Raw genomic sequence first — 16,082 nt, 5'->3', positions numbered from 1 at the left:
TTGCTGTTTGTCTCTGTTTGTCTCTTGTCTTTTTGATCAAGAAGGCAAGAGACAAACAGCAAGAAACAGAAAACAAAAAGCATATTGTAGAACAGCCATAAGACTCTGAAATCATAAAATAGAAAGAAATTTAACTTTTAATTTTTCAATTACTTTTTTTTATTAACTTAACTTTTAATTCAATTAATTTCATTATACATTAACTTGTATCTTAACTAAGTTAAATTTTCAAGGTTGTTAACTTTAACTTAACTTAGTTAAAAGAAAAAATTAACTTACCCAACCCTGGAAACAACCAATCAAATTTTTGTCTAAATTGACTTTTCTGCGTATAATACATGGAAGGATTTCTACCATGGTATAATAGCGCTGACACATTGGAATAGCCAATCAAAATTTTGCCTAGATTCACGCTGCTACTGCGCAATCACGGGAACGAAAAACCTGGTATTCTTACATCATGGATGTCTTATCATCATGGATAAATCGTGAGAGGGGTGCATTCCAAAACTTGACTCTGTCAACTCCGAATATCTTTTATTCTTGTTCAACATTTGGTGAACAACGAGGATAAAATAATACGTACTCGGATTGACATAATCGAGTTTTGGAACACAATCCAGTGAGTCCCGAAGGTAACACGTAATGCATAAGAAATTCAACCAATCAGAGTTCTTTATTTCATGGAAAGGAAAGAAACAAAGAACGTTGATTGTATTTTCTTATGTATTACATGTTATGCAAGAGTTTGTACTTCCTGCTTAAGTGTGTGAAGAACGATGACATTATCGACTATTTAGATGTATTGGTCTACTGGACTCATTGTCAGTACAATGTGCTCTTTGTTTTCTCTTTCTCGCAAAAATGTTTCATATATAATTATATAAAATTATATATAAAATATATATATATATATATATAACATTTTTCCCTTTTTTGCTTTTTACTTCTTGCCTTTTTGCCTCTTATCCAATTTTTGTTTTCTTTCGTCCGAAATAAAAATTGATGGACTTCGAAAGAGACGAGCAACACGTGAAAAAAAACGTGATTGTCAATAAAACGGTCATAAAAAAGAAAAAGGCATGAGGTAAAAAACGAGAAATAGAAAGCAAAGAACACATTATAGATTACTAATAGCACAGATGTTCAAGCTAGGAATGTTCTGAAGAGCATCCTAAAAATGTCTCAACATTCTGAGAACGTTAGTAGAAACATCTCTGGGATAAAGTGTACTGTATGGGTAAATTTCAGACGTTTTAAAAAAATGTTTTTAAGGTGCTTATAACTCGTTCTTGAATATATTGTTTGGGGAGGATAACATTAAAAATGTCTTTAAAAATCACGTTTGTTATCCTTATAGTAAAGCCAAAATAGTTGATCATTGCTCTGTAATTGCGGGTGGGCTCTCTTCGGGTCCCTTTCATGGTCACGAAAAATCTTTGGCTATCTTTAATAACATCTCGTCGATGTTACTGAAGCATTCCAGTCACTCTTAAAAATAAATATGAATTATTTTTACAATTTTTAACTTGAAAGATTAATATATCCATCTATTAGTATGAAAATCGATGTGAGAAACATTTAGAATACTTATCGTAACTGAAACAATTGACGGTATATCTTAGTTTATTTATGGAACTAATTATAATTTATCTCATAACGGAATAACACAAACTATTCACAATAAACGCATTGCGAATTGACTGCTCGTATGTATTTATATGAGCTGGTTAAAAAAAGAAAGGAAAGAAAAGGAAATATATAACAAGAGTTCTCAATGTAATGCGTGTTCGCTGCTTTCGCGAATAAAGTAATCTTAACAGTTTAATTCGTGATGAAGATGATTGTAATCTAAAAATATCTTCGTTGCACATTGCGTCCCTTATTTTATGACTATAGGACACGTAAGTACCATAACAGTAACACCTTATTACGATAGCGACTTGCACTGTTTGCAGTTCTCCATTCGTTCATTGAATTCCTCTATTTGCAGTGTCATCTCAAAGAATTTGTATTTATCGTGGATATTCCGCGTAGCGGTGCATAAGATGTTCTGGGGACTTGATCCAGGTTCTGCGAATGAAAATATCGCATTGTTTCAATAAAAAATAAATGTCGCGAAATAGATAACACAATAATAATAGAAATACGAAACATGATTTTATATATAATAAAATTTAGAAGTCTAAAGAACGATGAAATGCAAATAAATTTATAGTTTGAATCGAGAAATATATATATAATGATCTAGGATAATGCTAAAGGATTTAGTACAGGTGCAAGAATTTGAGAATCTATAAATATAAGCATGCTTTGTGACGGCATATATTATTTTAAGACTAGTTTCGTTGCATAACTAAAATACGTAAATATAAGAAGTGCACATGTTGAATTGTATTTTTGGGTGTACGTACTTATAGCGAGATGCGCTGACAGAGCAGTCTTGTCGAGTGAAAGCGCCCAGATTCTAAGATTGTGTACTTTAACGACTCCATCTATTTGCATAAAGGTATTCTCCACGTGCGAATAGTCAAAACCCTTAGGAATACCTTCCATCAACACATTAATTACATCTTTAATAATCGCCACTGTAGTGAGAATAACTAATATGGAGAAGAGGAATGTACATATTGGATCCACCAAGCTCCAACTTGGCTGAAATATTAATCGATTATTAGTTATGCTTTATGTTTTCGATAGATAAGCCTGTTTGTTCATTGAATCACAAAACTTCTATAAAAGATAAATATATAAAGAACACAAGAATGACAACTTTTCAAAGCTTTATTTTTATTTCATGAGACATGATAAAGTATGTAAAAATATACGTTGGTAAATTACTAATGAAAGTTTGAAGATACCTTAAAATAAATGACTAATGCGGCGATGAATACTCCCACGCTCTGAATAAAATCACCCAAAACATGAATGAATGCGGCGCGCACATTGATATTCTTTTTTGATTGGTCGCCTTTGAGATCATCATCATGCCCATTTTCCACATTATCGTGATTGTGTCCACCGTGACTGTGTCCGCCGTGACTGTGGCCATGCTGATGCAACGACAGGCCCATTCTATAATATCACATATATATAATGCATATATTTCTCTTTACAATAAATTAAATAAAGACGCTAATTCTGAAAATTTTGTTAAAACTAGTTTATATCTGCAATTTTGAGCTAATTTTTTTTATTTAAATTAAATAAAGTTCAAATCAGGCCATTCATGTAATTTAATTACTTCAAACACTTCTCATTTCGCACATTTAAATTAATTCATGTATTATTCGCGATTATAATACGCAATGAGGAGATGCTTCCCAAGTAACACAGTCTAGCTATAAAAAAATAAAAAAAAAAGATCAAAATATAGCCACAGCTACTTTAGCTGTGCATTATAATAGTAGTACAGTGACTATGACAACTAGAAAGTCAAAATGCGCAGTTATTTTATCTGTAATGATAGCTGTAAAATCACTGTGACTTTACGTTATCAGAAAAACCAAAACTAATCTCAGCCATTTTGCTACTTTTAAAGTTGGAAAGTGAATAGCTAACAAGTCTTCAAGATGAAAAGAAATTTGTAAAAGTTTGGAAAATTCGGCTGTAATTTGTATGACATCGAAAGCAAAGAGTAACGTGATTATCAATGTTACAGTCCTTCTACAATAAGCCGCAAGTCAGAAGTTTTAAGCAATCTTAAGTCATAATCTGTGAAGTTGGCCAATCACAGTAGAATATGAGAAGAATAATCGACTATGATTGGTCAATTTTCTACGACTTAAGACCCTACGATTGCTACGACTTCTATTGTAGACCCCACATAAGACTGGTTAAGACTTCTGACGTTCTGACTTGCGGCTTATTGTAGAAGGCCTATTATATTTAGCACATATCATAGCAAAAAATTGACCATACGTTCATTTATGTGGCTCTAAAATTAATTAGTACTTATAAGATTCTATGTAGTTCTGTGTAGTTCTGTAATCAGTATATTTATGAATGTTTGCCCGCGCTAGTATACTTATATACGTACTTTATAAATTGTAATAATTGCAATGATTAATTAATGTTTAAATTTGATCTTATAGTGAAACGAAATTGCCAGAGATTCAATTCAAGTTAAAGCAAAAAAGAAATTTTTTAAATTCTTGTTTTACAAATTAAAAAATTATAGATCAATTTTTATTGATTTTATTAATTTACAAACAAAAATCATTCTCCTTTATTAGTTTGTTTATCTTTATTCCGACTACCACTATTGTAATATGACACAATCTTTTTACAGCAAAATAGTTATGTAGTCAATAGCTGCGACATTGTTTTTAAAGTCTAAAATGTTAGCCAATTTTTGGCTAACAACTTTTACAACTTGAAATGCTCTAATGACATTGTGACAATAGCTATGCTACATGTTGCAGTTTAAACAACGTTATCGCCAGACATTTTAAACATGTAACAACCTCTTTATACAATAGCAGAATAGTTAAGCATCCAAATGGCTCCGATATCGTTTTTGCTGCTACAATTTTCAAAACGTCACAATGACGTTATGGCAGTATCTGTGACAAAAATGCTATTTAAATTGCGACAACGTTATCGTAGTTTTGAAACTTCATGTGTTACTTGGGTCGGTTAATGTTACTCCTGGTGAAAATTTTTTTCAGAATTTTTCATATGATTGTTCAGAATTTCTATATAATTTTTCAAAATTTCTATATCATTTTATAACTTTTTCACATTTTTTATACAAATTGGAACATTTCTCAGAAAATCTACATCTTTTCTCAGAATTTTTCGTATATGTTAATTATAAAATATCGTAAGATTTCTAAGATTTTTTGTATAATTCCTGATAAAATGTTATAAAATCTAAAAAATTAAAAAATATTTTTTTTTATTATGGGATGAGAAATTTCGGAATATGTCAGAATTTGGTTGTGTGAAAAATTCTGTAAGAAGATGTAAACTTTCCGAATATTTCTGAGTATTTCTGAAAAATGTTCCAATTCGTATCAAAATTATGAGAAAAATTTTCGCCAGGAATATTAAGTACATTGTACTTTCCATTGTTATAGGAACAATTGTACGGTATTATGTTGCTATGCATGAATCGCCATTGGATTGTACAGAAGATTAAATAAATAATTGTCTTCAATGATATCACTAACACTAGATTTACCGCAACACCAACTGCAGACGTAATCAACATCACCGTTGCATCCAATTCGAAGTCCTTATGGACAATTCTTTCTATCGCGAGGTAGAATAAAATGCCGGTAACTACCCATATTAATAAAACCGAAGTCAATGCCCCGATAACCTAAAACAACGAACAGAAAATATCCTATCATCAATTTCCGCGTGTTGTAATATTTCCATTGTTTTATAAAATGCACTGCAGAAAAAAATTTCTGAGATACAGCATATATATGTACATTTTTTCACAGGTGTATTAACTGGCTTTCTTTTGTGTGTGATACAACTCCACATAAATTATAATACATCACGAATAATTTCGAAATTAATTAAAAACAATTTTAATGCAAATTTCATGCAATATTTATTCCATGTGTATACTGTTCTCTATTCTAACTTTACATCCCCTTACGGAAAAATACTATTAAGAATCAATAGTTACTATTGGTGTTCCAGTAGTTACTACTGAGACTCCAGTAGTTATTACTGAGACTTCAGTAGTTACGATAGAGGCTCCAATAGTTACTATTATGACTCTAATAGTTTGAACTTCGGAGAACCTGACAATAATTATTTTATAATAACGCCAGATTCAAGGAAAAATTGATACATAAATAAAGTAAGTAAAGTAAATAAAAATCATTATTTGCATCATTATAAAATCACTGTCAGTTATGTTTTAATTATTTATTTATGAAATTAATTTCAAATTGGATCAAACACGAACAGTATTGCACCATAAAACGTTAATTAGATTATATTTTTCATTATAACATTTGTTATCATGAGATACACAACGCATGATGGAATGAGGGAAACGCGCGCGGTACCAAGATAATAAATGTTTATAACGAAAAATATATTCTAATTAACGTTTTATGGTGCAATATTATTCGCATTTGATCCAATTTGGAATTAATTTCATAAATAAATTATTGAAACATAACTAACAGTGATTTTTTTATAACGATGCAAATAAGGATTTTATTCACCTTTATATCAATGTACCAATTTTTCTTTAGGTCTGGCGTTATTATAATGATTATTTTTTATTTTTACGTAGAAAAATACATAAGAAAACATAGAAATAAAATAATCCCCGAGTGGTCGCGCGAAACCTTCGAAAATTTGTGTACAATATATACTCTACTCCTTTTTATTGATCAATAATAACTATTGACCAACAGTAATTATTGACCAACAGTAACTATTGGCCAACAAACAGTACTAACTATTAGCCAAATTACTATTGGCCATTTTACCATTTATTAATAGTTTTTCCATAAGGGTCTTCTCATTAACTTCACATCGTTAACTTTTACATCTAAATCAGGCCTGTTCAATTTGAACTCAGAAGCCAAAACGCATTCATCGACGCAAAACATTCAATGTAAGTAAGATTTCAAGGACTATAAAATATTGATAAGCATCACTCAGATGCTTGCTGATCAACATTTTAGTCCTCGAAATCTTACCCATATTGAATTTTTTACGTTGATGGGTTTGTATTTTGGCTCTGGAGCTCAAATTGGACAGGCCTGATTTAAATAATTGATAATATAAATTATACTTATTTATCAATAAGATTCCACGTTTAGCTAATTCAATTTTGTCTGAATATCCACATCAAAGAGAAAGGGAAAAAAATACTCACCTCCGCTCGATACCAACCAAAAGGCATTTTTCTAGTGGCTGGTCTATTGGCGACCCAGATGGAAAAAAGAGATATCATAAAAGACGCAAAGTCAGTCAACAAATGCGCGGCATCAGTTGCTATCGCCAAACTATTCGATAATACTCCGCCTAAAGAGAAAAAGAAAATAAGAAGGAAATTTATGATAACTCCGCGACCGTAAATAATTTTTGCAAAGTATTCTTGTTTATATAAATAACGCGTTTTGTTATATTACCGACGATTTCTGCTATCATAAAAATAACGCAGAGCGCACTGGCGATCAACAACTTCTTTCGGGCTTTCTTGTCGATCTCTTCATTCCTCTCCCTGTGACAATGATCTTCTGGAGATACTAAAAATAATCATAAGAAAGGAATATAAGTGTTTAGTTAAAAAAAAGGAGTTACCTGAAAAGCCACGACTCGTTAAATGTCAATTAAAGTTACTTGATTGATGCAAAAATTATATTTTAATATAATAAAATATAATAGGTTTTTTTTCTAGTTAAATTTAGAATAAATTGGACAAATGTTTTTCTTACAATGAATTGTCATTGTTGTCTCTATTTTTCAGATAATTTTCATTTCACTTTTTATAATTGTCACTTTCTTAAATAATCAGATAGCAAAAATATATACTGACCAAAAAGATAGGCATTGCGTGAAGGATCGTCGCACATTTTTCTTAAAAGAAACTAGAATTGCTCGGTGACTAAAGAAACTGGTATAAAACACCTTTTATGAAAAACAGGAAGGTCTTTTGCGGAATAACCGTAGTGTACTGAAACTTCCGTATATGGATAAAGTAAAACTGAAACGTTAAATACGTTTTTCTCGAAATTTTTCCTTAAATGTTTTTAACCTTGTTGAAATGATAACTAAAAAACTAATTAAGATAATCTCCTGGTTTTTTCTTTTGTTTCCTAACACTTTTACGCAGAAACTATAATTGAGTTTTCACATCAACAATTTGATGTTTTACAAACAAAAAAGTAAACAATTTTTTTGACAAAAACATTTTTTATGCCATCATTTTTTTAAATCTTTCTTTAAAAAATTCATAAGAATAGAATAATTTTATGGCCGGCAAAAGTGAAAGGCCTCTTAAATCACATCATTATATATCTCGCAAAGAAAACATACATGGATTTTGTTGATAGTCCGCAGCTGTATTTTCGTCGCCAGAGCTTTTCACAACCGTACAACAACCTGACAATTTTCCATGGACGCAGAAGATGACCTTCCGTGGTGACATCTCATTTTCCTCGTCCTCGTTGTTATTCGGGGGAATGCTCGTTCCATAGCCATAAATCGCCTTATCTTTAAATCTGCAAACACATCATTATAAATTTCTACAGTTGAATATTATTAAAGTAATGGTACAAAGAATCTTTTTTACTTTATTACAACGATCGCGCTTTTTTTATACGACGTTGCGTAATGGAAGAAAGTGATTACGTATTAATGAAATAGTCATGTATGGCTTGCCGTCGATGATTCGGGGAAAAAGTGACATCATTGTAGAGTCATTTATATTTAATAAACTATTTTAAGTCATCTCTCTCTTTCATCATGTCAATTTTACTTTATTGAACTTTTTGGGTACGTAAAAATAATTTCGGTAGCTTTTTATTTGTCAATCACCAACAAATCACGAAATCTACATCAATTCCGGAGCTATCTTTTATATCTCTCGGCTTTCTTTGATAAGATTTATATGAAGATGTTCGTACTGGTTAATGTGATAAGAGGCAGCAGTATATTATTTATGGAACTCGGTATAAAGTCCATTAAGTTATATATTCAAATTATAGTGAAAATTATAAAATTCGAATTTGTAACAGAATCTATTTCCTAATTAGAGATTTATCGAAAATAATTTACATAATTTGCATAATTCGGTTAATTTGAGATAAAGAAAGATTTCTTAATATTCCTTATTTTTTATTTTTTGTCAAATTAGATATATTTATTTCTAAATGCAGATTTATAAAAGAAATCAATATTTTTTAGAAATATTGAGAATATCATTAAATATATTTTATACATTTAAAATATATTAAAAAATACATATTTTTTAAAATATTTGTATTCGTGATATTATCAAGAATAATCAATATTTTGGAAAAAAGAAAAAAAAGAATGTAAGAAAATTCTCATATACATGTTTTTTCACTCTATTTTAATTACGTAAGCGTCGTAAGCAATTCTGTAAAAAGTCTGATGGAGATATTTGTATGCACAATATGTATTGTTGATGTTGTAACCACGGTTGCCAGGTCCCGAGCACTGCATGGCTGGAACCCGAAGGTCCGTGCGCTGGAGATTTCATGTTCCGACTGAAAGTCGGTCTATTGTTTAAAAAAAAAAAAAGAGGCGCCAAAGAAATTGACCAACATAACGTGTCAACACTATCAGACTTTTTATTTTTAAATATTATTTTTAGAATATCTAATGCGTACAGCGCGAGTTACATATAGTTCGCAAAACAAAAAAATAACATTATTCGTGTAACATAACAAATTGCGAACATAATCACAATTAATATTGCACCATACAGCGCGTTAATCGTTATATAAAACTGTTTAAATGAAAAAAAAAAACCATACTACTTTATACGATAACGATGAAACATAACATATTATTTTCTCACTATTTCTTTCTATTGAAATAATACTTTTTTTGATTCATTGCACATTTCAGTAACTCTCTTTGTTCAAGTTCTTTCAAGAAATTGTAAAACTTCTTACAATTCAAATTATAATTTTCTTTGACGCACACTTCTGCCTTTATTGATTCAACATGCAAACGATTATGTTCGTCAGTTTATAGATTATTTACTATTGAAAAAATTCTTTCTACGTAACTATTGTTCACTGGTATTGCAAGGACATTTTGTAATATTTTCGATAACTCAGTAAAGAAGTGGCAATCATTGTTTAAAAATATTTTTTTCCATTTTTCATCCAATGTATTGTTAGGATCAATAGAAGGTATTAAGTTCTTTGTAATACACACTTCTTCATATAATTTATCTCCTGACAGTTAAATTAAGATGCGCTGCAATTTTCAAAATATTTTCATAATCAAAGTTATTACTTTTTAAATCAAGAGCTCTCATTTCTTTGTAAATTGTTACATCATAATCATACCATTTTTCAAGATAATTCATTGCTCTTTTATATACCGATAAAGCTTCATTAATAGATATTTCTTTATTTAGCATGCATTTAAGTACAGAATTTACTGTACTTCTAAAAAATTTATTCTTTATCCTAACTTCTAATTTCATTCTTAGCGATCTCATTATTTCATCTAATTCAATACAAGTTAAATGCTTCTTTTCAATAGCAAGTAATGATTTTGTCGTGAAATCTATAAAATGATGAACAAAATACTAGTAAAAAACTGGAGATTTTTCCCGTTGACTGGAGAACTGGAAATTGGTGCCGAAAACTGGAGACTCCAGTCGCAATCTGGAGACCTGGCAACCGTGGTTGTAACCAAAGATATAGAGAATGGACTGCGCGATCCGTGTGTCAAAATAGTCGATAGGGATGAGAGAGAGAGAGAGACCGTGGCAGACGGCCATTTCTATCTCTTTCCATTCAATGGTGTAATGGGAGAGAGAATGAGAGGGGGATTGGCCGTCTCCCACGGACCTCTCTCTCATTATTGTCGACCACATTTGATACATGATAAAAATACAAGGGTATGCTCATCAATTGTCTAAAACTCGTTCAGCTTGCGCATGTCCTTGCCTACGTCATATTCGGGTACGCGTTGATTGGTCGGTTCTGATTCGGGTGCAATCGGTGGTTATCGGTCGTAATTTATCATGGTGTCCATGGCGTAGTGCACGTTGTCATCGGTAGAAGTTAATGTTAAAAATATTTTCACGATGACCTGCATAGTGAAAGGATGCGGCAATTATATGAAAAAAACAAAAAAAACTGAGGGAAGTAAAATTAAATATTTTACCTTTCCAAAACAATCTGAAATTGCTGAACAGTGGCGTAAGCCACTCGTTGTGACGTAAGCAAGGACAAAAATCTGATTGGTCATGCGCATGAGCATACCCTTGTCTTTTTATCATGATTTGATACACTACTTGGATACGGATCGCGCAGTCCATTCTCTATGTCTTTGGTTGTAACACGCTTTAACAGTAACACATTATATTTGGAGACACTGGTAGTGTCTCGGCGTTAAGCTATGGCGCGAAACATTGCCGTGCCTCCTTTACGCGAACCGGAGAGTTGCGACCGATTGAGGTTATCGGAAAGTCAATAAGGGCTGAACCAAAGCATAGAGAATGGACTGCACGATCCGTATCTAAGAAATGCATCAAATGTGGTCGACAATAATGAGAGAGAGGGACCGTGGGAGACGGCCAATCTCCCTCTCATTCTCTCTCCCATTACACCATTGAATGGAAAGAGATAGAAATGGCCGTCTGCCACGGTCCCTCTCTCTCATCCCTATCGACCATTTTCACACACGGATCGAGCAGTCCATTCTATATGTTTTTGGGCTGAACCGATCAACTTCTAAGTGTGTTTAATCGATTGTAACCGCTCGAAATATATAATAAAAGTGTTTTTATTTTTTCTCTACGTACCTTACAAGCGGAGATATCGCGACGCAAATTTCCGAAACGGCCACTTTTTCATAATATTTTATTAAGATACATCGTCGTCGTCGTCGTCGACCGCATTCCACACATTCCTTTAGTGTCCTTCTGACATTCTTTACGCAAGAAGCGCTAGTTTCGCGTCCTTCTGATTCTTTACACAAGGAGCGTTATGGTACATTTCCATTGAGCGCGTCACGCGTCGCGTCGTCCATCGCGTCACGACGCGACGCGAAAGAGAGAAAGAGTGAAGTTATATATGTACACAACCCCTCTCTTTCTCTCTTTCGCGTCGCGTCGTGACGCGTAGACGACGCGACGCGTGACGCGCTCAGTGGAAACGTATCATTAAGCCGTAATCACACTACAGGCTCCCGATTCTAACTCCCGACTCCCAACTCAAAGTCGATCGAATAGAGTGATTTCTATTCTCGAGTCGGCAGTCAGGGTGCCGTCACATATAGCCCGTAATCCGATGCGGATTACGGATTACGGGCTGTATGTGACGGCACCCTCAGAGTCGGCTGCTGCCTTGCTGTGATTGGTAGAATGATAGTTGGGACTGTTGGGAGTCCGAGTCAGTAGTCGAGTCAGAGTCGGGAGTCTATAGTGTGATTACGGCTTTAGTGATACATTATCGGCGAACACACGACAGTGTCGCGGCGCTAAGCATGGCGTGAGTCTGTACTATAGTAATGACACGGTCGGTTTTTTCAAAACAGAATCGATAAAGTTGGTAAAAATGAAACAGTCATAATTGCTAAATAAATAGGAAATGATAATGAAAAAGCAATTTATTCGATCTCGATCTCCATTTGTTTGTTTATAACTTAATATTTAACAAAAGGAGATTAAATATAAATGAATAGATGAAATTATTCGCTGTATTATTAAGAAAAAACGTCATCATTATCGTCGTCGTCGCCGCTACGGAGTGGTGGGGGTAATGTCCTTTTGGAATTTTTGGCGCAAGAGGCAAATGTTGCGCTGGCAATGCATGGTCACGTATATGTTCTAAAGTCACATCACACATGTCTGTTTTCTGTGGTTAAGTTAGGAGGTTAGGAAATCCGTCACGTCGATGGCATAGAGGATAAGTGATTTTCTGCTTCTGCAATTACATTAAATTAGACTTATTCGACACGTTTTTATACGAAATGAACGAATTTAAATGGCAAAAAAAATGTATATCGCTTTACCCCGTGGACAGAGATATTAATCGTTAAAGTTGATGACTATTCAGGTTAGGAAATCCGTCACATCGATGGCATAGAAGGACATGAGAACATGTAATATTTTCTGCTTCAATTCAATTACACAAATTCTCTACTTTAAAAATATTAAGAATACAAATTATTTTCTAATTTTTACATATTTGTTATTTATCTGTAAAGTAGAAAATTTGTTTAACCCTATATGCCATCGATGCAACAGATTTCCTAATCTGGATATCTGTCAATTTTTATCAACCTCGAGGAGGTAAGGAGGTTAAATTTAACAATTACCGAATGTTGATGTCTTGCGTAAATCTAATTGTTTGTTCGACCTTGTATGTATATTATTATGTAACTAGTAATTTAAAGATATGTTTCATGATGCATTTCTTGTCGAGATTTCCTTGTGGTAAAGTAAAGCCTCTTATTAATGAATCCATCCAGAAAACGTCAAGAAGATTTTTCTCAAATGGAATTTACGAAAGGATGTTTGGAACAAAATTTGGAACTTTCAAATTCAACGTATGGTTTACATCTCTGTTTATCTGCAACGAACAATTTCCCAAGTCTGTCAGGAGCTATTGCATATTATATGTACAAAATTTAAGAGTTAAAATTAAACCGTATAAAACGAAAAAATTTAATTTAAATAGAAAAATTTTTCATGTAAAAACACTTGGCGCTGCTAGATCAAGTAAGAAAAATTATAAAATCAATTTAAAATTAGAATGGTAATTAGTAAAAATAAATAATAAAAGGTAATTATAATTTAAAAGTAATAACAAAAATAATAATAAATTTAATCTGAACTTTACACTGAATAAGAATATAAACTTTACTATTTATTTTTCTTTTATAACTTTACAAATCGAAATTTGTTTTTCTTAGACTTAAACTTAACAGTATTCACAACGTTTTTATAATTTACACGACTCTATAATTCAATCGTATATATACACACGCTAGATACTTTAACTCTCATTGGAAATGCTTCTTATTTTTCTTATTTTTCTCTAAATATTCATATTTTTTAATACGATTCTAATTTTTCTTATTAATATGCTTTTTATTTATGTGTGTGTTATTTTTCTAAATATTACATTCATATTTTACTACTATGTTAAATGTTATTATATCGATCGAGATCTAATAATAAGATTAATATTCATTATTTATTTAATTTGACATGGTATAAAGAAATGGGATTTAACTTTACGCCACAGTTCTTGATATCAAATCTTTTATAGGAATGATATCATTAAAGTTAATATTATTTATATAATTTGGTATACGAATGATACATATCATTATAAGAATATCCTCGAAGAAAAAATTAAAACTACTGTTAATTGGGTTGGATACTTGTCAGTATTATATAAAAAGAGTCGATTTCATCAACTCGATTAAGCCGAATCGATGATTAACTGTCAATCATAAGTGGTCAATTCTACTAAATAGCAAACACAATTAGTCAGTTCCACGGCCAATTAAGTAATTGGCGTTGGTGAAACCGACCCAAATGATTCTTCACGAAAAGTACGCATGCTTAGCGCTTTTTTTTACCTTTTTTTAAAAAGGTAAGTTTGTATAAATATATAATATTACTTGTTACATATAATACTTCAGAATAGATATGCAATAGCTCCTGACAGACTTGGAAAATTGTTCGTTGCAGTTAAACAGAGATGTAAACCATACGTGAATTTGACAAAGTTCCAAATTTTGTTCCAATTGTTAAATACGAGGGAATAACCATTAGCTGAAATATTGTCCCACAGATTATATGACATCATATGATTTCATCTGATTACAAATAATTTTTTTCACTACATATCAAGTCATTTGGTAAAATATACGAATTTATTTAATATTATACAATGATTTATCATGGTTGCATATGTAATTATCGGATTATACATAGAGATTTCATATGAATTTTATAATGATTTCGAGGACTCTGTCCCACGATTACATTAAGTGGTTACCCCCTCGATTAAATACATATTTTATAAAATTTTACACTATATCAGAATTCTCTTGTCTCAGTCCTCGCCGAACTTGCAATCTAATCATATTTTGCATTACCAGTAACGTTGAATCTTACATACGTAAATACATGACCAATTCTTATCGCCTTTCACAGAATGCTATTATCTATTAGCCAGATATCTCAATGATGCCGTGCGCAAATGTGTATTCGTTTCACGTGTACCTGTGAGTTCCCCTGTCACCGTCTGTGATTCAATCACGATGATGCCGTGTGCAAAATCACACGATCAAAGAATATCGATGAAGACAAAGGTTTCGCGATACCGCATACACTAGTACATTAAAAAATGTGTGAGAGTTGGATAAAGTCGCATCTTGAATTAGTTTGGAACATTTTTATATTATATCATTAATATACGTACACGTATGTATATAATACGTGAACACGTGTATATGTAACATAATATCAGATATAAAAAATTATAATAAAAATAGTTTTCAAAAATACGTTTCAAAAATAAATTAATACAAGTGAAATGCTTATATATGAGCATCTGCGGTGCATAAACAATATGTATTTTTGTAAAGAATTATAAATAATAAAGGATTCTTATAAATATATTATTCACACACTAACAATTACTGCGGACGCTCACACAGACATTTTATTTGTATTTGTTGTATGTAATAATATATTTGCATAATTTATTTAAACTTTAATAAAAGACTTTTATCTGCAGTCTATAATATTTAATCGTTAAACTGGTAAACTCATAATTTCCATCGCATCACGAATTCTATATTTTTTATACCTATATATTTTTTTTATCACATAGCCTTAATCTTTTCAAGGGCCGCGTTCGCGGCGCGGAAAAGGAAGGCTGACCCTCAGAAATTCGTTCCTTCAGAGTGTACAGACGAACGAATATGGTACGGTGACCAGATATTCACAAAGATTCGTGACGGTCTCCGTCGTTGAATCAAGGTACTCGCAAGTAATAAATAATCTGTAGATTTTTGCCGATACCGCGGATGAGAGACGCGAGGACAACACGAGGACTCGCATCGATACGTATCTCGAGCGACATACTTCCTTTCGTTGACGATATACGCGTGAATTTGCTTATCTCTTTTTCTCCCACGTTCGCCACTTAATGAGGAAATGACAAATAGTTTCACAACTGTGTGGAAACTTTTCATTTGTTATCATTTGAGCGACTAATACGGAAATAGGGGACTTTTTTACACGAAATTACTGGCTTTTGAAAGTCAAGTCATCGTTCTATTAATACTTATTGCTTATGTACATGTTTTTTGAAATACTTATTAATCTCATGGTAATTATATGTATTTCAGATCGGTTGAGCGGT

At 32.1% G+C, this 16,082-nt stretch overlaps 1 protein-coding gene across 1 annotated transcript in view; it reads right to left on the bottom strand.

Annotated features, from left to right (window-relative positions):
• The window catches only part of LOC108764948 (probable zinc transporter protein DDB_G0283629), a 17,754-nt gene extending 2,648 nt beyond the window's left edge, over nucleotides 1–15,106 (bottom strand). Inside the window, 7 exon segments of the mRNA XM_018513359.1 lie at nucleotides 2,415–2,655; nucleotides 2,862–3,075; nucleotides 5,175–5,326; nucleotides 6,857–7,005; nucleotides 7,113–7,229; nucleotides 8,020–8,204; nucleotides 14,973–15,106. Coding sequence (XP_018368861.1) covers nucleotides 2,415–2,655; nucleotides 2,862–3,075; nucleotides 5,175–5,326; nucleotides 6,857–7,005; nucleotides 7,113–7,229; nucleotides 8,020–8,204; nucleotides 14,973–15,106 — 1,192 coding nt within the window.
• Nucleotides 15,107–16,082: the final 976 nt, after the last annotated feature.

The sequence above is a fragment of the Trachymyrmex cornetzi genome, unplaced genomic scaffold, assembly GCF_001594075.2.
Source record: "Trachymyrmex cornetzi isolate Tcor2-1 unplaced genomic scaffold, Tcor1.1 scaffold468, whole genome shotgun sequence".
Taxonomy (NCBI): domain Eukaryota; kingdom Metazoa; phylum Arthropoda; class Insecta; order Hymenoptera; family Formicidae; genus Trachymyrmex; species Trachymyrmex cornetzi.
This window is presented reverse-complemented; position numbering and strand designations above follow the sequence as displayed.